The 25,660-nt window shown below is 36.7% G+C and overlaps 1 protein-coding gene and 1 pseudogene across 1 annotated transcript in view; both read right to left on the bottom strand.

The window, feature by feature from the left end:
* Nucleotides 1–6,620: 6,620 nt before the first annotated feature.
* The window catches only part of TMPRSS12 (transmembrane serine protease 12), a 37,057-nt gene continuing 18,017 nt past the window's right edge, over nucleotides 6,621–25,660 (bottom strand). Inside the window, exons 4-5 of the mRNA XM_060307119.1 lie at nucleotides 10,666–10,808; nucleotides 6,621–6,872 (exon numbers count right to left, since the gene is read on the bottom strand). Of these exons, the coding sequence (XP_060163102.1) occupies nucleotides 6,621–6,872; nucleotides 10,666–10,808 (395 nt within the window). The remainder of the gene's footprint in view (nucleotides 6,873–10,665; nucleotides 10,809–25,660) is intronic.
* LOC115841320 (large ribosomal subunit protein uL11-like) lies at nucleotides 24,039–24,622 on the bottom strand (annotated as a pseudogene).

Raw genomic sequence — 25,660 nt, forward strand, 5'->3', positions numbered from 1 at the left:
ATGGCACATGAAGGTCTCCAACTTATTATTCTGCTCTTGTATCTTGTCTGCCAGCCCCGAAGCTAGCAGAGTAGTGGACAACTGCATGTTCTTCTCTAACTTCAGCTCTTCTTCCAACTGTCTAGCTCAAGCTTCAGCCTCTATTTGGGCATCAGTGGCCACAGAACTGCCCACAGTAGAGGACAGCCCACCGCAGCAGCCATTTGTTTCCCTTCTTTGCCACAGTGTGCTCTGCTCAGTTCCTCAAACAAATGCATCAACCCACCCGGCTTTTTCAGGGCGCCCCTGTACTCACACATTGGTCCACAAGCATCTAACATACAGGCCACCCCTCCTGACATAGAGGTCGATGTCTAACTCAGGATATTATCCTCAAATGCCTCTTGCCCAGGGCTTGTTTCTTCAGTCTCCTGGCTGCCTTATCAGTTGTTAGTTCACAACCTGGCTGCTGTACACACTGAGCAAGGAGAGACTGAAGAAAGAAGCAGACCACTCCAGATTGGTAGCTGGCAGGTTTAATAAGAAGGGGGCTTACTTATGAGGCTTGCCTTAGATGGCCACGAGATGAGTAGATCTCCACGCCCACCACCAGAATCATAAAAGTTTAGATAGAGGCCTTAACTGGGATCTGTCACCTCCACAGTCCAATGGTCTCAACACCTTACTCTCTCAAAGCTGTATCCTTGGAACAGCTCCCATTGTGGGGACAGTGGTAAGAATGGACATTTCAAGGGCAGTTGAGGGAATGAGGAACCTCTGATTGCCTGAGTCCAGCCCATCAGTCAATCACTGATTACGTCCTCTTGATGACCTCCTCCAATATACTTTGTGTCCTTTTTTTTTGACCACACCCCGGGGCATGCAGGATAATAGTTCCCCCACCAGGGATCGAACTTGGCCACCCCCACCCCCCGCCCCCCGCAGTGGAAGCACGGAGTCTTAACCACTGGACAGCCAGGGAAGTCCAGTTTGTGTCCCTTTTTTAGTCAGTTTATCTAGAGGTTTTTCACTTGTATTGATCTTTTCATAAAACTAGCTTTTAAGTTTTGTTAATTTTTCTCTAGTGTTTGTTTTCTATTTCATTATTTCTGGACTTTATTATGTTTTTTTCTACTTACATTGAATTTAATTTGATCATCTTTCACTTCTGAAGTTGAAAGCCTTAATAATTGATATAAGCCCCCCTTGCCTCTTCTAATGTAAGTATTTGAAGCTATAAGTTTTTCTTATAGCACTGTTTTAGGTGGATACACAAAGTCTGATGTACTGTGTTTTCATTTTCATTCAATTTAAAATGTTTTCTAATTTTCCTTGTGATTTTTTTCTTTGACCCCATGGATTATTTAGAAGTTGTTTAAATATTTGGGGCTTTCATAGGTATCTTTGTATATTGATTTCTAATTTAATTTTATTGTCACAGAACATACTATGTGGGCTTCAATCTTTTGAAGTCTATTTAAATTTGTTTTATGGCCCAGAATATATTTTTTCTCAGAAAGTGGTCCCTGTTCATTGAAAAGAATGTGTATTCTGAAGTTGTCAGGTATAATGTTCTATAAATGTCAATTAAGTTAAGGTAGCTGAAAGTGTCATTCAGATCTTCTGTATTCTTATTATTTAGTTGCTCTGTCAATTATAGTGAGAGATGTCTTACATCTACAATTATGATTGTGAATTTGTTTTTCCCTTTAGTTATTTCAGTTTTTGCTTCATGTATTTTGAGACTCCATTATTAGGCACAAATACATTTATAATAGTTGTAGCTGCCTGATACATTTCCTTTTCATCATTATGAAGTGTCCTTCTTTGTTTTTAGTGTTTATTTTTGTCCTGAAGTCTATTTTGTCTGGTATGTATTTAGCCACTCCGTATGCTTTCTAATGTTTCCTCTTTCCAACTTTATTTTTTATTGGAGTATAATTGCTTTACAATGTTGTGTTGGTTTCTGCTGTACAATGAAGTGAATCAGCTATATGTATACATATGTCCCCTCCCTCTTGGACCTCCCTCCCACCCATCTAGGTCATCACAGAGCACCGAGCTGAGCTTCCTGTACTCTATAGCAGGTTCCCACTAGCTATCTGTTTTACACATGGTAGTGTATATGTATCAATCTTAATCTCCCAGTTCGTCCCACCCTCCCCTTCCCCCACTGTATCCACATGTCTGTTCTCTACGTCTGTGTCTCTATTCCTGCCCTGGAAATAGGTTCATCTGTACCATTTTTCTAGATTCCACATATATGCGTTAGTATACGATATTTGTTTTTCTCTTTCTGACTTACTTCACTCTGTATGACAGTCTCTGGGTCCATCCACATCTCTACAAATGACCCAATTTTGTTCCTTTTTATGGCTGAGTAATATTCCATTGTATATATATACCACAGCTTCTTTATCCATTCATCTGTTGATGGACACTTAGGTTGTTTCCATGTGCTGGCTATTGTAAATAGAGCTGCAATGAACATTGGGGTACATGTGTCCTTTTGAATTATGGTTTTCTCAGGGTATATGCCCAGTAGTGGGATTGCTGGGTCATATGGTAGTTCTATTTTAGTTTTTTGAGGAACCTCCATACTGTTCTCCATAGTGGCTTTATCAGTTTACATTCCCACCAACAGTGCAAGAGGGTTCCCTTTTTTCCATGCTCTCTCCAGCGTTTATTGTTTGTAGATTGATTACGGCCATTCTGACCAGTGTGAGGTATTACCTCACTGTAGTTTTGTTTCGCATCTCTAATAATTAGTGACGTTGAGCATCTTTACATGTGCCTCTTGGCCACCTGTCTGTTTTCTTTGGAGAGATGTCTATTTAGGTCTTCCATCCATTTTTTGATTGGGTTGTTTGTTTTTTTGATATTGAGCTGCTTGTATATTTTGGAGATTAATTCTTTGTCCATTGATTTGTTTGCAAATATTTTCTCCCATTCTGAGAGTTGTCTTTTTGTCTTGTTTATAGTTTCCTTTGCTGTGCAAAAGCTTAAGTTTAATTAGGTCCCATTTGTTTATTTTTATTTTCATTACTCTAGGAGATGGGTCAGAAAAGATCTTGCTCTGGTTTATGTCACAGCGTGTTTTTCCTATGTTTTCATCTAAGAGTTTTATACTGTCTGGTCTTACATTTAGGCCTTTAATATATTTTGAGTTTATTTTTGTGTATGGTGTTAGGGAGTGTTCTAATTTAATTCTTTTACATGTAGCCGTCCAGTTTTCCCAGCACCATATATTGAAGAGGCTGTCCTTTCTCCATTTTATATTCTTGCCTCCTTTGTCATAGATTAGGTGACCATAGGTGTGTGGGTTTATCTCAGGGCTTTCTATCCTGTACCATTGATCTATATTTCTGTTTTTGTGCCAGTACCATATTGTCTTGATTACTGTAGCTTTGTAGTATAGTTTGAAGTTGGGGAGCCTCATTCCTCCAGCTTCATGTTTCTTTCTCAAGATTGCTTTGGCTATTCGGGGTCTTTTGTGTTTCCATACAAATTGTAAAATTTTTTCTTCTGATTCTGTGAAGAATGTCAGTGGTAATTTGATAGGGATTGCATTGAATCTGTAGATTGCTTTGGGTAGTTTAGTCATTTTCACAATGTCAATTCTTCCAATCCAAGAATATGGTATATTTCTCCATCTGTTTGTGTCACCTTTGATTTCTTTCATTAGTGTTTTATAGTTTTCTGAGTACAGGTCCTTTGCCTCCTTAGGTAGGTTTATTCCTATGTATTTTATTCTTTTTGTTGCAATAGTAAATGACATTTTTTCTTTAATTTCCCTTTCTGATCTTTCATTGTTATAGGAATGCAAGAGATTTCTGTGCATTAATTTTGTATCCTGAAACTTTACCAAATTAATTGATTAGATCTAGTAGTTTTCTGGTGGCATTTTTAGGATTTTCTGTGTATAGCATCATGTCATCTGCAGACAGTGACAGTTTTACTTCTTTTCCAATTTGGTTTCCTTTTATTTCTTTTTCTTCTCTGATTGCTGTGGCTAGAACTTCCAAAACTGTGTTGAATAATTGAGGCGAGAGTGGACATCCTTGTTTTGTTCCTGGTCTTTGTGGAAATGCTTTTAGTTTTTCACCATTGAGAATGATTCTTGCTGTAGGCTTGTCATCTATGGCCTCTATTATGTTGAGGTAGGTTCCCTCTATGCCCATTTTCTGGAGAGTTTTTATCATAAATGGGTGTTGAATTTTGTCAAAAGCTTTTTCTGCACCTATTGAGATGAACATATGGTTTTTATTCTTTAATTTGGTAAAATCGTGTATCACATTGATTTGCATATATTGAAGAATCCTTGCATTCCTGGGATAAATCCCACTTGATCAGGGCGTATGATCCTTTTAGTGTGGTGTTGATTCTATTTGCTAGTATTTTGTTGAGGATTTTTGTCTATGTTCATCAGTGATATTGGTCTGTAATTTACTTTTTTTGTGGTATCTTTGTCTGGTTTTTGGTATCAGGGTGATGGTGGCCTTGTAGAATGAATTTGGGAGGGTTCCTCCCTCTGCAGTTTTTTGGAAGAGTTTGGGAAGGATAGGGCAATACCAGCCCCCGCCAACTGGTAACCACTAGTTCTCTCTGTGACTCTGCTTCTTTTATGTTAAAAAATAATATAATTTAAAATTTGAGTTTATAAGTAGAATGAGTCCTTTGTTCTAGTAAGTTTTTCAGATGAAAGAAATAGGGTATTTATCTAATACATAATGATCTATATAATGAAAAGGGTCGTATGAATCATGGATGGGATAATAATAACAGTAAAAACAGTAACCAGTTATTGAACACCTTCAATATATCAAGAATTTCATATAATCAACTTATTTAATCATTCACAACAGTGGTGCCAAGGAGGTATTAATAATTGTCCAAACTCTTACAGTGACCAAGTTAACAGAAAGAAATTTGAAACAAAGTCTACCTTAGATTCCAAAGTCTTATCTCTTGTGGTGGAGAGAAATGTTACATAACTGAATTCTGGTTGGCTGAAATAAGTGAACTAAGCTGGGGAAAGAGGTAAGAGGTTACAGACAGTAGCTCCTGCCTGATTACAAAGGCAGACCCAAGCAGTAAGTAGGACGGACATACCTTTGAAGTGAAAAGCAAGGGTTTTTCCTCCAGTGCTGTCGATACATTTTAGAAGAGTTTCTTAATATCAACTAATATCCAGGGCTTATCAAGTGAATCTGAATGATAGGTAGAATAAACAGGAAATGACTAATGTATTATACTGATTGCTATGAAAGCATCACCAACTAATTCCTTATAAGACCTTGTTGGTGGATAAACTAGGGTCTCCTTCAAGAAAGAACAGTCAGTATCCCCTCAGTGTTGCTCATAAGTCTATAAAAATCAGTTTTCTAGGGCTTCCCTGGTGGCGCAGTGGTTGAGGGTCCGCCTGCCGATGCAGGGGACACAGGTTCGTGCCCCGTCCGGGAAGATCCCACATGCCGCGGAGCGGCTGGGCCCGTGAGCCATGGCCGCTGAGCCTGCGTGTCCGGAGCCAGTGCTCCGCAACGGGAGAGGCCACAGCAGTGAAAGGCCCGCGTACCGCAAAAAAAAAAAAAAAAAAAAAAATCAGTTTTCTACCCCTTGAATGTTAAACCAGTAATGATCCCCAAGGGAATTAATTGATGGAAAACTAATGGTTTCAGTTAAATCCTGAAATTAGGTTAAAGCCAAGCAAAACAAAACAAAACAACAAAAATACATGATCTTAGCTGGTTGAATGTAAAAAAGAAGGATGAGAAAATAATTATTTCTCCCTTACTACATGGGTTCTCCAAAGTTTAAGGGAGATGTGAGTTGATTAATAGTAGATACTAAACCAGTCAATTTTTTCTTTTGTTTTATATAATCCATATTAAAGATTAGTCATCATAAAGTTAATCCCAGGTTGGCATCCCTCCTTTCCCAGCATGCTCTTCTGTCACCTCTGCTCACAGTTAATTCCAGGGCCCAAGAAATACAGACCTTTCGCATGGGCTTCAAGAAAATAATGTTCAGAAAATAGGTTATAACGTTGCAAAAAAAAGTCACAGTATACATTTCTAAATAAAAAGTAAATTATTTGGGGATGTTTGCACCACAATTCTCTCTTGGCACAGGAAAGGAAGTATTAATATTAAATAGTTTTAATTAGAATTTGAAAAACAGGCAAATACTTACTTCTTCAAATAACCTTTGAGAACCAGAAACAAGATGATGATTCAAAAATATATATATCATACAAACAAATGTTTTTGAATAAAATAAAATCTAACTTAAAAATAAGGTTTGATTAATTTAACAAAAGAACATTTTTAAAATTATTAACTCTTTATTTTGATATTTATATACATAAAGTATATATTTAACTGAATATTTTACACAAACTCTAGGAAGGTATTCCAAATGAAAAAGTATGATTATAAAGTACAACAAGATACATCGAGGAAGCATGTGATTCAGTGCCAAATTTATAATCACTTATCTAATATGTCACAATCCTTTTATTCCAGAAAATGTCCACATGAGGACTCTAAAATGGGCAATTACTTGTCAAAAGAATAAATGATTTTCATTATGTAGAACATGGAAAGGGACACGAGGCAAAATAAAGATTCTTCAGAATTTCTTTATGGAGCTGCTAGTAAGACAACAGAACCTAAGGCTACAAGGACCTGTCCAAGCAGAATATTTATATTAAATACGCCTTCATTGCTTCCCTGGTAGAATTGATCTGTCAGCCACTTTTGGTAGAAGGATGGCCCACTATAGACACCAGGAAAATTTTTTCGCCCACAGCCATATCCGTAACTGGTAATTCCCATTACAAAATATCGTTCATGTTCTGGTAAGTAGCACATTAATGGTCCACCACTGTCACCCTATTAAAAAAGTCCCAAAATAGTATTAGTTACTTCCACTAGTCCTTAAACAACAGTAAAGCTGAAATAAATTAATCACATTAATCATACATTTATATATATATTTTCAAAATACCTCCAACTTACAAAGAACCATAGATTTTCAGTTTTACATTCTGACTAAAACAGGAGGTATTCAGTCTGGCCTGGTGTTTAGAGGCACCATATAGCTGGTGGATAAACTTCGCACCTGCATAGTTTTGAACCAGAATACTATAAATTGTTTGAACTTTTTAGTGCAGTTACTCAGGAGAAATGTAATTTAGGAAGTGTGAAAAATACTGCAAATATTGTCTATTAGAATACTTCTGTTAATGCTGTGTGGGAAAGGTAGAACTAAGATATATAAAGGATTCATTTAGGGATGTGTGTGTGTGTCGTTTGCTAACTAGAGGACAGGAGTAAATTGGCATCTTGCAAGAGATGGCATCTTTCTAAGTGTTGACATTGGCTGGTGCAGGATAACAGGAATCAATGGCTAGTCCTCTTAATAGTATTACAAATAACAAATCTCTATCATGGTTTATACAAGACTGTTAATGCACTGAAACACCTTTACTGAGGACTGTTAATCATTCAAAACAGTAAGGACGCTGAGATAACTGTTTCAGTGCCTAAAGTATAAGGACTGTGTTTCTAAGGTGTTTGCAAATTCTCTACATAAGGTAAGCATTGAATAATTATTTTTGAAGGTAAGAATGTTTCACTTAGGAATACAATTCATAAGTGAAAGTATGTAGATTGGATTCTTTCACTCAGCACGATTTTTAAGGAAAAGGACACAGGAAAGATAGACCCTGGATTGCAGAAATCAGAATGAGTAGGAAAAGATCAGAGCATGGGACACTGTTTGGGAGTGATGTGCTGGTAGATTTAGAAGCAGTGAAGAAAAGAGGAATAAAGAAAGATTCAAAAAGCACAAGGGACAAAACAAAAAATAGATAAATTGGACTCCATAAAAAATCAAAGACTTTTGTGCTACAAATGATAACATCAGGAAAGTGAAAAGACAGTCCACAGAATGGGAGGAAATATTTGCTAACCATACATGTGGTAAAGGACTTGTATCTGGAATATGCAAAGAATGTTTGTGACTCCATAATAAAAAGATAAATAACTCAATATAAAAATGGGCAAAGGATCCGAATAGACCTTTCTCCAAAGACGATATACAAAAGACTAATAAGCACATGCAGAGATGCTCAACATCATTAGTCATTAAGTAAATACAAATTAAAAGCACAGTGAGATACCTTGAGATACCCACAAGGATGGCTATAATCGAAACTCTAATTCAAAAAGATATATGCACCCCAATGTTCATAGCAGTACTATTTACAATAGACAAGACATGGAAACAACCCAAGTGTCCCTCAAGAGATGGTTGGTTTAAGAAGATGTGGTATATATATGTACTATGGAATATTACTCAGCCATAAAAAAGAATGAAATATTGCCATTTGCAGCAACATGGATGGACCTAGAGAATATCATACTAAGTGAAGTAACTCGATAGAGAAAGACAAATATATATGTTATCACTTATATGTGGAATCTAAAAAAATAATACAAATAAATCTATATACAAAACAGAAACACGACTCACAGACATAGAAAATATATATAACTGAAAAAATATATATATAACTGAATCAATTTACTGTATACCTGAAACTAATACAATATTGTAAATCAACTATATTTCAATTAAAAAAAGATAGATTGTAAGAAATGCTGTAAAGGATGTGGAGAAATTAGAACTCTCATACATTGTTGAGATGGCCAAAAAGCACATGAAAAGATGCTCAACATCACTAATTACTAGAGAAATGCAAATCAGAACTACAATGAGGTATCACCTCACACTGGTCAGAATGGCCATCGTCAAAAAAATCTACAAACAATACATTCTGGAGAGGGTGTAGAGAAAAAGGAACCCTCCTACACTGTTGGTGGGAATGTAATTGGTACAGCCACTATGCAGAACAGTATGGAGGTTCCTTAAAAAACTAAAAATAGAACTACCCTATGACCCACCAATCCCACTCCTGGGCATATATCCAGAGAAAACCATAATTTGAAAAGATACATGCACCCCAATATTCATTGATGCACTATTTACAATAGCCAGGACATGGAAGCAACCTAAGTGTCCATTGACAGATGAATGGATAAAGAAGATGTGGCACATACATACAACGGAATATTACTCAGCCATAAAAAAGAACAAAATAATGCCATTTGCAGCAACATGGATGGACCTAGAGATTGTCATGCTGAGTGAAGTAAGTCAGACACAGAAAGACAAATGTCATAGGATATCACTTATATGTGGAATCTAAAAAAAAAAGGGCACAAATGAACTTATTTACAAAACAGAAGTAGAGTCACAGATGTAGAAAACAAACTTATGGTTACCAGGGGATAAGGTGGGAAGAGATAAATTGGGAGATTGGGATTGACATATACACACTACTATATATAAAATAGGTAACTGATAAGAACCTGCTGTATAGCACTGTGAACTCTATACTCTGTAATGGCCTATATGGGAAAATAATCTAAAAAAAAAAAAGAGTGGATATATGTATATGTATACTGATTCACTTTGCTGTACACCTGAAACTAACACAGTATTGTAAATCAACTGTACTCCAAAAAAAACAAACAAAAAAAGAACTCTCATACATTGCTGGGTAAAAATGTAAAATGGTGCAGCCACTTGGGAATACAGTTTGGCAGTACTTCAAAATGTTAAACATTGACTCAGCAGTTCTACCCCTAGGTGAAATTTCCAAGAGAAATAAAAACATACCTACACATGGGCTTTCCTGGTGGCGCAGTGGTTGAGAGTCCGCCTGCCGATGCAGGGGACACGGGTTTGTGCCCCAGATGGGGAAGATCCCACATGCCACGGAGCGGCTGGGCCCGTGAGCCATGGCCGCTGAGCCTGCACGTCCGGAGCCTGTGCTCCGCAACAGGAGAGGCCACAACAGTGAGAGGCCCGCGTACCGCAAAAAACAAAAACAAAAACAAAAAAACCTACACATAAAAACATGTACACAAATGTTTATAGCCACGTTATTCATAAAAGCCAAAAAGTAGAAATAGCTCAAATGTCCATCAACGAATGAATGGATGAATAAAATGTGGCATATCCACACCATGGTATATTATTTGGCAATATATCAATGCATGCTGTAATAGAGATGAACCTTGAAAACATTATGCTAAGTAAAAGAAGCCAGTCACAAAAGACCACAAATTGAATGATTCCATTCATATGAGATTTCCGGAATAGGCAAATCTCTAGATATTAGTGGTTGCCTAGGGCTAGGGGTAGGTGAGAGGAGAATGGGGAGTGACTGCTAATGAGTAGAGTTTTTAGGGGCGGGGGGGTGACAAAAGTGATCTAAAAATTAGATTATGGTGATGGTTGCACTATTCTATAAATATACTAAAACCCCACTGGGTTGTACACTTTAAATGGGTGAATTGTATATATGTAAATTGTATCTCAATAAAAGTGGTAATGGAAAAAAAGATTCAAGGCAAATTTTGATTAAGGTTGACCATGATTGTAGAAACCAAGGAATCAGGCAAGCAAGACGATTTGGATTGTTGGAATAGTTAAAAAAGGAGAAAAACAATTTAGACTTGAGAATTAAGACTTCACCAGAAAGTGATCAAAGGACTTGTTCAAGTTCCGTTCTGTCTTTAGAAAGTATTTCTAAGGAAAATTATTTGGTCTTACCTTGCAAGTATCAACAACTCCATCTTCATCACCTGCACAAAATGAAGTGTAAGGGATTATATCCCCATAACTCTTGTCAGAATTACAAAAACTTGGAGAAATATAATGCACTTCTGCTTCATGTAATTTTTTTGTAATATTACCTATTAAAAAAATACCAATAAATTATTTTGGAGAGCAGACATTTTGACAGCAATATAAAGTATTCCTGATGAACAAGTTTTCTTTCCATAGTGCCTGATTGAACAATTATGTAAAATTGTATCCATGTATGTATGTATGTATGTATGCCTAGAAAGACTGTGAAAGAAAGTTCACCAAATCTTAATGACAGTTATCTCTAGATAGTAGGAATTTCAGGTTACTTTTGTTACCTTTGCTGTCTTGTATTTCCTGGAGGTCTCACAGCAGGATCTATAGCTTTTTTTTTTTTTTTTTAAGGGTATTTATTTATTTATATTTTATTTTGGGCTGCATTGGGTCTTTGTTCCTGCACACGGGCTGTCTCTAGTTGCAGCGAGTGGAGATGCTCTTCATTGTGGTGTGCAGGCTTCTCATTGTGGTGGCTTCTCTTGTTGCAGATCACGGTCCTAGGTGCGTGGGCTTCAGTAGTTGTGGCACGCGGGCTCAGTAGTTGTGGTTCGCAGATGCTAGAGTGCAGGCTCAGTAGTTGTGGCGAACAGGCTTAGTTGCTCCGCGGCATGTGGGATCTTCCTGGACCAGGGCTCGAACCCATGTCCCCTGCATTGGCAGGTGGATTCTTAACCACTGCGCCACCAGTATTTATAGCTTTTACAAAGTAAAACTATATAAAAATTGTCAAGGGCGAAAGAGGTAAATGCTGAGGTCTATCTTTCTTATGTTGTAAGCTGTGAATAATTTTAATTAAATTTTTAATGATGCTAAAGTCTTGAAGGATGTTGAATATGAAAATAAAACAGATTTTTAATTCATGCACTCCCCTAAATTCCCTGCTAATTCCTGAACATAAAGTGGTTCTTTGCTACAGAAAAGATAGGAAAATATAAGAACACTTCAGGTACTATTAAAGGACAGATCATTTTAAGGTTTATCCATAGAAAAGCTACTGTAACAGCAGCATCTCTTCTCATCAGCCTGTCTCAGAGTTACAGGTGTCACATGTGGTAGCTGAATATTTTGTGTGCCCCACATTCTTCCCTAGCTTTTCAAGTAATAGACATTTTACCCTTAGCTGCAAGTGGGTAAATGACCCAACTGTTCCATTCACAGAATTCCATTCTCCTGGTTGTGCTGATTGGTCTAGAGGTGACTATATTTGGTATAAAGCTAGCCAATTGGAATACTTATCCAGCATTTTAATTTTATTTTATTTTAGCAATATAGAAATACCTTTAATATCGTAAGTGAAAAATAAGTACATGAAATAGAATGCAGGCTGTTATGACAGCTATATACAATTATGTAGAGAAGACCGAAAGGAAGCATATAAAATCATTTGTAACTTATTTAATGATAGTGGGATTATATATTTCCCCATCTATTTTTCAAATATTCTGCACTATTGTTATAATGTTTTAATAAAAATGTTAAATCAAAGATTATTAATAATATTCTTCACTTATTTCCAGTATGGCTGTAATGTTGGCTGTAAATATGAAACTTTCTTCCACACACCAATATTTTCAAGAATGGCATATTCTCACGCAGTATGTTTATCCAGCATTTTTAAACTGGAGCTTCCAGAGAAGAATCTGTTTCACCCTAGTCACATGACTGTTTAGCTATAAATTCAAATCAGTCTGCAGCCATAGTTCCAGACTTATGAGGACAGGCAGCCTGAGAAAGTAAAGTCAACATACAGAGAGAATAGCAATAGGAAATAGAAATTAAATACGTCTAATGGCGTCCAGATTCCTGGATCAAGGCTCCTAGAGGCCAGCCTTTCTGCGCTTTATTTATTTATTTATTTATTTTGCGGTACACGGGCCTCTCACTGCTGTGGCCTCTCGCGTTGCGGAGCACAGGCTCCGGACGCGCAGGCCCAGCGGCCATGGCTCACGGGCCCAGCCGCTCCGCGGCATGTGGGATCTTCCTGGACCGGGGCACGAACCCGCGTCCCGTGCATCGGCAGGCGGACTCTCAACCACTGCGCCACCAGGGAAGCCCAATGCACTTTTTAAAAAAATAATTGAAGTAGTACTAGCTGTATATAAAAAAATATATATATAACATATAAGTTATAGAATACAATAATGAAATGAACACGTGTAAATCTACCACCCAGTTTATGAACAATACTAATCCAGTGTGGTATTGGTATAGGGCTATTCAAAATAACCAGAGATTTTCAAAGTGAATAGGAGAGAGAGCCCAGAAGTAGATGTCTGGGTTTTCCATTTTGTTCCACTGGTCACTTAGAATATTCTTGCACAAATACAACACTGATCAATTACCATAGCTTTAGAATAAACCTTGATTTCTGGATGGCAACTTCTCCAACATTGTTTTCTTCCATAGGAGTGTCTTGGCTATTCTTAGGTCTTTTAGGCTATTCATTGTCTTAACACTCATGTTAGGGTTTATCGTAACCTGGTGCTTTTCAGTTTTTCAGATAGAATTGACATCTTTCTTTTTTTTTTTAATAAATAAATAAATTTATTTTAAAAAAAGCCAACAACAGTAGAAACGCACCCTTGCATGGAAGGAAGTCCCTGATATCACATGAAATAGTAATTCAGAACAGTCTGTGTGATTCTGTTTATGGAAATGATGATAATATATGATCATTTTTATAGAGGAAAAATCTGGAAGACACATCCAAATTGATAGTTTTATCTCTGGAGGAACTTTTTTTTTTTTAGTATTTGTTGGTTTTTTTTTGTTTGTTTGTTTGTTTGTACTGCAGGTTCTTATCAGTCATCAGTTTTATACACATCAGTGTATACATGTCAATCCCAATCGCCCAATTCAGTACACCACCATCCCCACCCCACCGCGGTTTTCCCCCCTTGGTGTCCATACATTTGTTCTCTACATCTGTGTCTCAACTTCTGCCCTGCAGACCAGTTCATCTGTACCATTTTTCTAGGTTCCACATACATGCGTTAATATACGATGTTTGTTTTTCTCTTTCTGACTTACTTCACTCTGTATGACAGTCTCTAAATCCATCCACGTCTCAACAAATGACTCAATTTCGTTCCTTTTTATGGCTGAGTAATATTCCATTGTATATATGTTCCACAACTTCTTTATCCATTCGTCTGTTGATGGGCATTTAGGTTGCTTCCATGACCTGGCTATTGTAAACAGCACTGCAGTGAACATTGGGGTGCATGTGTCTTTCTGAATTACAGTTTTCTCTGGGTATATACCCAGTAGTGGGATTGCTAGGTCATATAGTAATTCTATTTTTAGTTTTTTAAGGAACCTCCATATTGTTCTTCATAGTGGCTGTATCAATTTACATTCCCACCAACAGTGCAAGAGGGTTCCCTTTTCTCCACATCCTCTCCAGCATTTGTTGTTTGTAGATTTTCTGCTGATGCCCATTGTAACTGGTGTGAGGTGATACCTCATTGTAGTTTTGATTTGCATTTCTCTAATTATTAGTGATGTTGAGGATCTTTTCATGTGCTTCTTGGCCATCTGTATGTCTTCTTTGGAGAAATGTCTATTTAGGTCTTCTGCCCATTTTTGGATTGGGTTGTTTGTTCCTTTAATATTGAGCTGCATGAGCTGTTTATATATTTTGGAGATTAATCCTTTGTCCGTTGATTCATTTGCAGTATTTTCTCCCATTCTGAGGGTTGTCTTTTCGTCTTGTTTATGGTTTCCTTTGCTGTGCAAAAGCTTTGAAGTTTTATTAGGTCCCATTTGTTTATTTTTGTTTTTATTTCCATTACTCTGGGAGGTGGATCAAAAAAGATCTTGCTGTGATTTATGTCAGAGTGTTCTTCCCATGTTTTCCTCTAAGAGTTTTATAGTGTCCAGTCTTACATTTAGGTCTCGAATCCATTTTGAGTTTATTTTTTGTATATGGTGTTAGGGAATATAGATTGACATCTTTCTGATAACTGAGTCCTCCTATTGTGGCATAAACTATACCATTTCGTTTACTTAGATATTCTTTAATGTCTTTTTTAAACGTTTCAGGATTTTTTTCTATAAAAGGCCTGCAATCTTTTGTTAGATTTGTTTTTAGCTACCTAATCATTTTGGTATTATTGTATTTGTTGACTTCCATTATCTTTTGTTACCAAGAATTGTCAAATACCCTTTATTCAGATTCACCAATTGTTTACTTTTTGTCACACTGCACTATCATTTTTATGTGTATGTGTATAAATTTTTCTGAATCATTTAAGAGTGAATGGCTGACATTGTGCCCCTATACCCTTAAATACTTCAGTGTGTACTGCTTAAGAACAAGGACATTCTTTTATATAACAACAGTACATTTATCAAGATCAGGAAATTTAACACTGGTCCAATACTATTATCCAGTTTAATCTCCATGTATTTTAAAATTTTCCAGCTATCTTTCTGTTATTGATTTATAGTTTAATTTCATTGTTTATAGTTTATTTCTAACCATTGCTTTGCTTTCTGTCTCTATGATTTGCCTATTCTGGACATGGCATCATATAAATGGAATTACACAATATGTGGGCTTTTGTGTCTGGCTTATTTCACTTAGCATAAGATTGTAGCAGGTATCAGTACTTCATTCCTTTTTATGGCTGGATGATATTTCATTGTATGAATATATCACATTTCATTTACCCATTTATCAGTTGATGGACATTTAGATAGTATTCTTTTTTTTGCTATTATGAATAATGCTACTGTGAACATTCAAATACAGGTTTTTGTGTGGACATATGTTTTCATTTCTCTTGGGTATCTACCTAGGAGTGGAATTGCTGAGTCATAAGGTAATTTACATGTTTAAATTTTTGAAAAACTGCCAAAATGTATTCCAAGGCAGCTGCACCATTTTATATTCTTACTAGCAATGTATGAGAGTTCTAATTTCTTCACAACCTCATCAACACTTGTCTAACTTTTTTTTTTTTTTTTGGTCTAACTTTTTGATAAGTCATCCTTGTGGGTGTGACATCTGTTACTTTTAAAATTACATTTTCTAACTACTGATAGTGTATAGAAATGAAATAGATTTTGGTATATTGCTTTTATATCTGGCCACTTTACTAGACTCTCTTAATTCCAGTGGATTATAAATTCTTTTTTAATATAATGACATCATCTGCGAATAATGAATGTTTTGTTATTACCTTTCTAAGTCATATGTCTTCTGCATCTTTTTCTCGTGTTTCTGTACCTGGTAGAAGCTCTACTAAATATGGAATAAAAGTGGTGATAGTGGGGGAAATCACTGCTGATTTTAAAGGAAATGTTTTTCTGTAGTAATGATGTTTGCTGTAGAGGTAGATAACCTTTATCAGGTTAAGAAAGTTTCCATGTCCAGACTTAAGAGTTTTTAACAGTGTTTCTTCAGCACTATTGAGATAATCATGGGGTATTTTTTAATCCTTTAATCAGTTAATATGGTGAATTACATTAAGAAACTTCTAATATTAAACCACCCTGAATTCCTTAGATCAGTGGTCCCCAAACTTTTTGGCACCAGGGACCACCGGTTTTGTGGAAGACAGTTTTTCCATGGACCGGAAGCAGTGGGGGGAATGGTTTCGGGATGATTCAAGTGCATTACATTTATTGTGCACTTTATTTCTATTATTATCACATTGTAATATATAATGAAATAATTATACAACTGACAATAATGCAGAATCAGTGGGAGCCCTACGCTTGTTTTCACTTGCCATTCATGATAGGGTTTTGATATGAGTCTGCAAGCAATTGATTTATTATGGTCTCTGTGCAGTTAAAACCTCTCTGCTAATCTGTATTTGCAGCCGCTCCCCAGCGCTAGCATCACCGCCTCAGCTCCACCTCAGATCATCAAACGTTAGATTCTCATAAGGAGCACGCAGCCTAGATCCCTCAGCATGCGCAGTTCACGGTAGGGTTTGCACTCCTATGAGAATCTAATGCCAGCGCTGATCTGACAGGAGGCGGAGCTCAGGTAGTAATGTGAGTGATGTGGAGCAGCTGTAAATACAGATGAAGCTTGGCTCGCTTACCCGCCGCTCACCTCCTGCTGTGCAGCCCGGTTCCTAACAGGCCACGGACCGGCACCAGCCTGTGGCCCAGGGGTAGGGGACCCCTGCCTTAGTTAAACTCACCTTGGTTATGTGGAATTCTGTTTATACTATTCTTTTTTAAAATTAATTAATTAATTAAATTTTTTGTTTATACTATTCTTGATAGATTTGGTGTGCTAATAATTTGGAATGTCCACATTTATGATACTGGCATTTCTTGTACTATACTTACTTAATTTGGGCATCAAGATGATTATTATCCTCATACACTGAGTCGGGGTATGTTCTCTTTTTTTGGATTCTTTATGAAGATATTTATATAATACTTAAATAATTGCTGGTAATTATGGTTGACTCACTTGTTCTGAGTTCTGGTGTTTTATTTTTGAAAAAAATTTAATTACGGATTAAGTTCTTTTACTGTTTAAAGGACTATTCTTATTTAGTTAGTCAGTTTGGGTTAGTTAGAATTTTCTAGGAATTTATCCATTTTGTTTAAGTATTAAAATTGAGAGCATAACATTGTTTAAAGTATTATTTTAAAAAATTATTTATTTATTTATTTAGGCTGTGCCAGGTCTTAGTTGTGGCGTGTGGGATCTTCCTTGCGGCATGTGGAATCTTTTAGTTGCAGCATGTGGACTTATTAGTTGTGGCATGTGGACTCTTAGTTGTGGCATGCGGGATCTAGTTGTCTGACCAGGGATCAAACCCAGGCCCCCTGCATTGGGAGTGTGGATTCTTACCCACTGGACCACCAGGGAAGTCCCTAAAGTATTATTTTTTAATTCATAATATTATTTATATTTGTGCCTTCTCTCCTTTTCTCATCAATCTTACCAGGGGTTTGTGGTTTTTTCAAAGATCTAGATTTTGGCCTTGTTGGTCCTCTTTTTTTCTGATTTTATTTTATTTTCATTAATTGTTGTGCTTATCTTTATTTCTTTTCTTCTGCTTTCTATGGGTCATGTAATATTCTTTTAACCTTTATAAAGGTGGACATTTAATGTATAACATTCAGCCTTTCTTCTTTATTAGGCTGAATATTCTAGGTCAAATATTTGCTCTTCCGTATGGCTGAACCTAAAAGTTTTAAAGCTTTATTATTTTTATTTTATTTATTTATTATTTTTGGCTGCATCAGGTCTTAGTTGTGGCATGCGGGATCTTTGTTGAGGCATGTGGGATTTTCCGTTGTGGCGCACAGGCTTCTCTCTAGTTGTGGTGTGCGTGTTTTCTCTCTCTAGCTGTGGCAGGTGGGCTCCAGAGCACGTGGGCTCTGTATTTGCAGCACGTGGGCTCTCTAGTTGAGGTGTACTGGCTCGGTAGTTGTGGCGCGTGGGCTTAGTTGCCCTGCGGCATGTGGGCTCTTAGTTCCCCAACCAGGTATCGAACCCGTGTCCCCTGCATTGGAAGGCGGATTCTTTACCACTGGACCACGAGGGAAGTCCCTAAAGCTTTAAGTGTCCCTTTATGTAGTACCTTACTTGCAGCACTGAAGTTTTGCTATGTGGTATATACATTACTATTCAGTTATAAGGATTTTAGATGATTATGATTTCTTCTTTGATATAGGAGTTATTTAGCAGTATATGTTGAATTTTCCAAATGTGTGGTTTGAAAAAGTTTTTTTCTCATTTTTTAAAAAGCTTTATTGATGTTTAATTTACATAGCGTAAAATTCTCACAGTGTAAGCACGCAGTTCAAAGATTTTTGTAAATTTATACAAGCCCCACATCTAATTTTAGGTTACTTCCTTCACTCCAAACAGTCCTCCTCCCGTGCCCATTTGCAGTCAGTTCTCACCTCCAGCCCCACACTCAGGAAATGATGGTTATGATTTCTGTCTGTGTAGGTTTGCCTTTTCTAGAAATTTTGTGTAAATAAATCAGTTGGTCATAAATATAAGTTGGGTTTTGTTTTGGACTCTGTATTGTGTTCCATTGATCTCTGTGCTATTTTTAAACAACCAGCACAGCAGAAATACAAAGGATCATAAGAGACTACTACAGGCAACTATACACCAATAAAATGGACAACGTAGAAGAAATGGACAAATTCTTAGAAAGGTACAATCTCCCAAGACTGAACCAAAAAGAAATAGAAAATCTGAATTACCGTACTGAAATTGAATCAGTAATTTTAAAACTCCCAACAAACCAAAGTACAGGACCAGATGGCTTCACAGGTGAATGCTACCAAACATTTAAAGAAGAGTTAACATCTGTCCTTCTGAAACTATTCCAGGAACTTGCAGAGGAAGGAACACTTCCAAACTCACTCTGTGAGGCTCCATCACCCTAATACCAAAACCAGATGAAGATATCACAAAAAAAGAAAATTACAGGCCAGTATCACTGATGAACATAGATACAAAAATCCTCAACAAAATACTAGCAAACAGAATCCAACAATACATTAAGAGGGTTATACACCATGACCAAGTGGGATTTATCCCAGGAATGCAAGGATTTTTCAGTATCCACAAATCAATGTGATACACCACAGTAACAAACTGAAGAATAAAAACAATGTGATCATCTCAATAGATGCAGAAAAAGCTTTTGATAAAATTCAACATCAATTTACAATAAGGACTCTCCAGAAAGTGGTCATAGAGGAAACATACCTCAATATAATAAAGACCATATATGACAAACCCACAACTAACATCATACTCAATGGTGAAATGCTAAAAGCATTCCCTCTAAGATCAAGAACAAGACAAGGATGCCCACTCTTGCCACTTTTATTCACCATAGTTTTGGAAATCCTAGCCACAGCAATTAAAGAAAAAATAAAAGGAATCCAAATTGGAAAGGAAGAAGTAAAACTGTCATTGTCTGCAGGTGGCATGATACTATATACAGAACATTCTAAAGATGCTACCAGAAAACAAACCAATACCATACAGTCTTGATGGCTATAGTTTTTAGTATATTTTGAAATTAGGTAGAGTAACTCTTTCAGCTTTGTTGTTCTTCAAAAATTTTTGGCTATTCTAGGTTCTTTGCCTTTCCATATACATTTTAGGATCAGCTTGTCAAATTGTATGAAAAACCTTGCTGGGATTTTGATAGAGAGTGCATTGAATATGTAGGTCAATCTGGGGATAATTGCCATATTAACAATATTGAGTCTTCGAATCCATGGATGTGGTATGTCTTTCCATTTATTAGGTCTTCTTTGATTTCTGTATGTAATGTTTTGTAGCTTTCAGTATACAGGTCTTGCACATCTTTTATTGACTACAATGAGTCTAGGTGTGGATCTCTTTTTTTAATCTTAACTGGGGTTTATTGAGCTTCTTTTATAAATTAAGGGTTTTTTCCATGAAATTTAGGCAGTTTGGGGCCATATTTTCTTCAAATATTTTTTCTTCCCCATTTTTCCTTTCCTCCCTTTCCAGAAATCTCATTATATGTATGTTGGTACATTTGGTGTTGTGCCACAGGTCTCTGAGTGTCTGTTTTTTTTTCAAAAATATTTTCTCTGTTTTCTCCAGATGAGATTATTTCTATTGCTGTAGTTTAAGTTCACAGATTCTTTCTTGTGCCATCTCAAATCTCTAGAATTTCCATTTGGTTCTTTTTAAAATTGTCTATTTCTCCACAGACATTCCCCATTTGGTAAGTCATTGTCATCACATTTTTCTTTAATTCCTTGAACAATAATTCCTTGAACAATAATTTCTTTTAACTTGTTGAACATATTTAAAGAGCTTCTTTGAAATCTTCGTCTGCTGTATGCAACATCTAAACCTATTCAGAGTCAGTTTCTATTGACTACTATTTTCCCCTGAGTATATGTCAGTGGGGTTTTTTTTGTTTGTTTGTTTTTTATGATGTCTTACAATATTTTTGTTAAACTGGACATTTTAGATTAATGTATTGCAACAACTCTGGGTTTTGATTCCCTTTTCAACAATATTGTTGTAATTTTTAAAATAACTTGCCTGGACCTAAATTGTGTAATCTGTCTCCCCCACATTGCATGATTGTTGATGTCTCTGCTCAGTTTTTTAATTCTGATTTTTTTTTTTTTTTAACTTCTTTTGGCCATGCCTTGCAGCATGTGGGATCTTAGTTCCCCGACCAGGGATCAAACCCATGTCCCCTGCATTGGAAGCGCAGAGTCTTAACCACTGGACTGCCAGGGAAGTCCCTTTTAATTCTGATTTTTACCTTTTAACCTGGCTTCATAGAGCTTTCCCATGTGTCTGCATAGTTTACTGGTCAGTTAATGATTTAAACTTTCATCCTCTGCTGATGGATCTGTGTGTGGGTTGGGGAGTGCATTCAAAGTTCAGTCAGATTGCAAATCTACCTTGGTTTTCACTTTATGGTAAGCTGTCTCAGATTTTTTCCCACACATGTATACATGTATGTTTCCCAGTAAGCCAAGGATGTTTGGAGAGCTTATCTAGCCATTCTATAGCTGTCTCATTTTCAGGTTCTTCCTGTCAGATTTCTGACTGTTCCACTCCTGGCTGCATCTAGGACCTCAATCCCAGAACAGCAGAGCTGTGGGTTTCCCCCATTCATCTCTTGCTGAGTCTAATACTTTTTTAAAAATTTATTTATTTATTTTTTCGATACCTGGGCCTCTTACTGCTGTGGCTTCTCCCGTTGCGGAGCACAGGCTCCGGACGTGCAGGCTCAGCGGCCATGGCTCACGGGCCCAGCCACTCCGCAGCATGTGGGATCTTCCCGCACTGGGGCACGAACCCATGTCCCCTGCATCGGCAGGTGGATTCTCAACCACTGCGCCACCAGGGAAGCCCTAAATTTATTTTTAAAAATTTTATTTAGTTTTTTGAGTCTACTACTTTTATTGACAGTGCTGCTAGACTGGATTATCAACTACTGCTCTAAATCAAGTCCATCTCCTCTGGTACCAAGATCCTTTTTCCTCATGATCCTGGTAAAACTGTTGCACTGATTGATCTGAGAGGGGAGTTAGGAGCAGCCACAAGCAAGAAAACTACAAATTCCTCTTTTTACCCAAATTTCTAGCTGCTTATAATAAACAAATACTCTTCAATTTATTGTGCATTTTGGTTGATTTCCAGGGCTCTGAAATGGTTGCTTTTGACAATTTTTGTCCATTTTATACTTACATTGGGGGAAGAGGATTTTCCAACTCCTTATTCCATCATAGCCAAAATTCCGATCTCTCTTATTGCTAAAATAATTGTAATCAGAGTATATAGTCTGTACATTACCTATTCTTTGAATTTTGAGATTTGCTATATGGCCTAGTAAGTGGTCAATTTTTATAAAGTTTCCACCTGTACTTGAAAGGATGAAATTCTCTGATTTTGGGATGCAGAATTTTCTGATTTGGCTATTAAATCAAGCCTCCTACTTCAAGCATTATAAATCTTTACTAATTTTTCATCTGCTTAATATGCCAATAATAAAAAAGAGAGTTGTGTTAAAATTCCCTCCTATCATAGGGAAGTTATAATGTTTGCCATACAGTTATATCTATTTCTCTTTACTGTTATCTGGGTCCTAGTTATTAGCCTCACAAGTCTAGAACTGTGCTATCTTCCTGGTGAGTTGAATCATTTCTAAACATATAATGACCTTCTTCACCCCTAATAATTCTTTTATCTTAAAGTCTATTTTGTCTGCTGTTTGTATAGCAATACCAGCTTTCTTTTAATTAGAATTTGCTTGGTATATTTCTTCCCTATTGTTTTACTTCAATCCTTCCATATTGTTACATTTTAAGTATGGCTTGCTAAAGTAAGCTGAATTTCCTGCTTCCTAATCTGATTATCTTTATTTTAACTAGTGATGTGGTCCATTAACATTTATTATGATTATGGATGTATTTGGGCTTGTTTCTAATGCCTTATATAGTTTTATTTTTCTTATGCTTCTTATTTCTCCTTTCTTGATTTTTTTATTGAGATTTTATTTGCCTTTATGTTCTTATTCCTTTTGTTTCTTTCTACTGGTTTACAAGCTGTATCCTCTATTTCTGTTATTGAAATTTGACCATTCATGCTTAAAATCTAATGTTAATCAGTATTTTAACACTTTTCCTGAATAATACAAGGACCTGAGACCACTTTAACTCTGGTTACCCATTCTGAAGTACATGCTTTTTTCCAATTATTTAAATATCTTTTTTAAAATTCCACAGAATATGCATTGTTTTTATTTTATTCCAAGGTTTCTCCGTTTTGGCACTATTGACAGTTTAGGCCAGATAACGCTTTGTTCTGGAAGGTACGAGTACTCTCCTGGGTATTGAAGGATGATGAGCAGCATCTCTGGCTTCTACCCACTAAGAACCAGTAGCATGCTTATCCCCTGCCCAACGGTAAAACCAGAATTTTCTACAGACATTACCAAATGTTCCCTGGGGGCAAAAGTGCCCTCAGTTGAGAACCAATGTTGTATACAGACAATGTTTACTTACAATTACCTATGATTTTAGCTATTTCTTTGCTCGCTTCTCTTTTTTAATTTTTATTTTAATTAATTAATTAATTAATTTGGCTGCACCATGCGGCTTGTGGGATCTCAGTTCCCTGACCAGGAATTGAACCCAGGCCACGGCAGTGAAAGCCCGGAATCCTTTTGCTCGCTTCTTTCATTTCATACCTCCCTTTTGGCAGCATTGGCATCGTTTTCTTTCTCTCTGATATATTTCTTATTTCCTCTGTGAAAAATTATTGGTAGTAAATAGTTTTGTTCACTCTTATTTTTGAATGATAATTTTATTAGATACACAATTGTAGGTTCATAGTTCTGTCCTCTCAGTAATTTGATCATGATATCTTATTGTAGTTTGACTGTCATTATTGCTATTGAGAAGTTTTCTGAAAGCCAATCTCTAGTTATTGTATAAGGATTTCTCTTTTATCTCTGGCTGTATTCAGCTCTTCTCTTTGTTTTTTCTCTTCTACAGTTTCATTACACTGTATGAAAAGGGATTACATTTTGTTTTGGCTCATGTTGTGCTTACTGTAGTATCTAGATTCATGTTGTCTTTCATCAGTGATAGAAAAATTTCAACCCAAATCCATTGAATATTGCCTCTCCTCTATTCTCTTCATTTGTTCTCTCTAGTGCTCTCATTAGGTGTATATTTGACTTTCTTTTACTTGACTTTCTCTCTCTCTCTCTTTTTATTTTTGGTTGTCAAATAACCCTTTATTAAATTATTTTTCTTTGCAGTTCTTAACTAGCTGGACATTCCATCACACCACTGTTGATGTCATCTGTGATGTCGTAAGGGTGGTGGCCATCAACATTGCAGCCCACAGACTGGGCAGTTCCCAGGATCTCTTGAATGGTTCCAGAGAGTTCTCTAGCTAAAGATCAATGCCTCATCTGTCAGGCATTGTTGACAATCTAATCAAAAGTGATGTTTCCACTATGCTTAATGTTTTTCTGCTTCTTTCTGTCTCTTGGCGGTTCCTCAAGGGCTTTGATGATCAGGGAAGAGGCAGAAGGTATCACCTCAATCTGGGCCTGTCTATTTTGAATGGTCAGTTTCATTGTAATCCTCAGACCCTTCCAATCACCAGTTGCCGTGGAGCAACTTGGATGCCTTGGATGTCATCACCAACCTTTTTTGGAGAGAGACCCAGGGGGCCGATCTTGGGGGCCAGGGCAGATGTGGCACCAATCTCCCCACTGGTGCACCTCAGGTATACGGCTTTGATCTCGCTGGGGTCGAACTTAGGCGGCATGGTGGAGGCCTCTGGTGTCGGATGAAACCAGATTCAGGATGACTGAAGAAAGTTGCACCTTGGCCTCCTGCGAGCCAAGAGCCAAAAGCTCTTTCTCTTTATTTTCTCTGTGCCACAGTCTAGGCACTTCTTCAGATACATCTCTGATTCACAGATTCTCTCTTCAGATGAGTCTAATAGGATGTTTATTTCATCCAGTGAGTTTTAAACTTAGGCAATTACGTTTTTCATTTATAAAGATTCTATTTGGTTCTCTTTTAAATCTGCCTGATCACTCTAGATCATCTATCGCTCATTTTTAATTCTACTCTTTTATTTCTTTAAACAATTCACATATACTAATTTTATATTCTATACCTAAAATATTAATATCTGAGATCTTTGGGGGGGCTTTATCAGTTATTTAATTTCTGTTGACTTTCATAATTATGATTTGTTTCCTTATGTGTTTAGTGATCTTTGACTGTGAACTGATATTTAGCTGATTTTAATCTGGGAATCCTAAGTTCCTTCTGACTTGGTACTACTTTAGCCATTGAATTTATTTCAATTATTGTATTTTTTAATTGTCACAGTTACGTGGTTCTTTTTCACATCTCTTTTCATTTTTTAAGCACATCTTTTATTCTTGTAATATCAATATATTAAACATTTAAAAAAATATTTATGTATTTATTTGGCTACACCAGGTCTTAGTTGCAGCATGTGGGATCTTTGCTGCTGCATGCAGGATCTTTAGTTGTGGCATTCTGGAACTTTAGTTGCAGCATGAGAACTCTTAGTTGCGGCATGTGGGATCTAGTTCCCTGGCCAGGGGTCAAACCTTGGCCCCCTGTATTGGGAGCACAGAGCCTTAGCCACTGGACCACGAGGGAAGTCCCATTAAACATTAAAATATATTATCTGATGATTCTGGTATCTGAAATCTTTGTAGGTCTTATTCTGATGTCTGTTGTGCCTTGTTTCCTTTGGTGTTTAGCAATTTAAAAAATTATAATCCATTTTCTTTGAAACTTTGGTGAAGTTCTTTGAGGTTTCAGGTGACATTGGGTTTCTACACAAATTATTGGCATTTGATTCTCTCAGGCACCTAGAGAACATTAACAG

Source organism: Globicephala melas, chromosome 10 (genome assembly GCF_963455315.2).
Source record: "Globicephala melas chromosome 10, mGloMel1.2, whole genome shotgun sequence".
NCBI lineage: Eukaryota > Metazoa > Chordata > Mammalia > Artiodactyla > Delphinidae > Globicephala > Globicephala melas.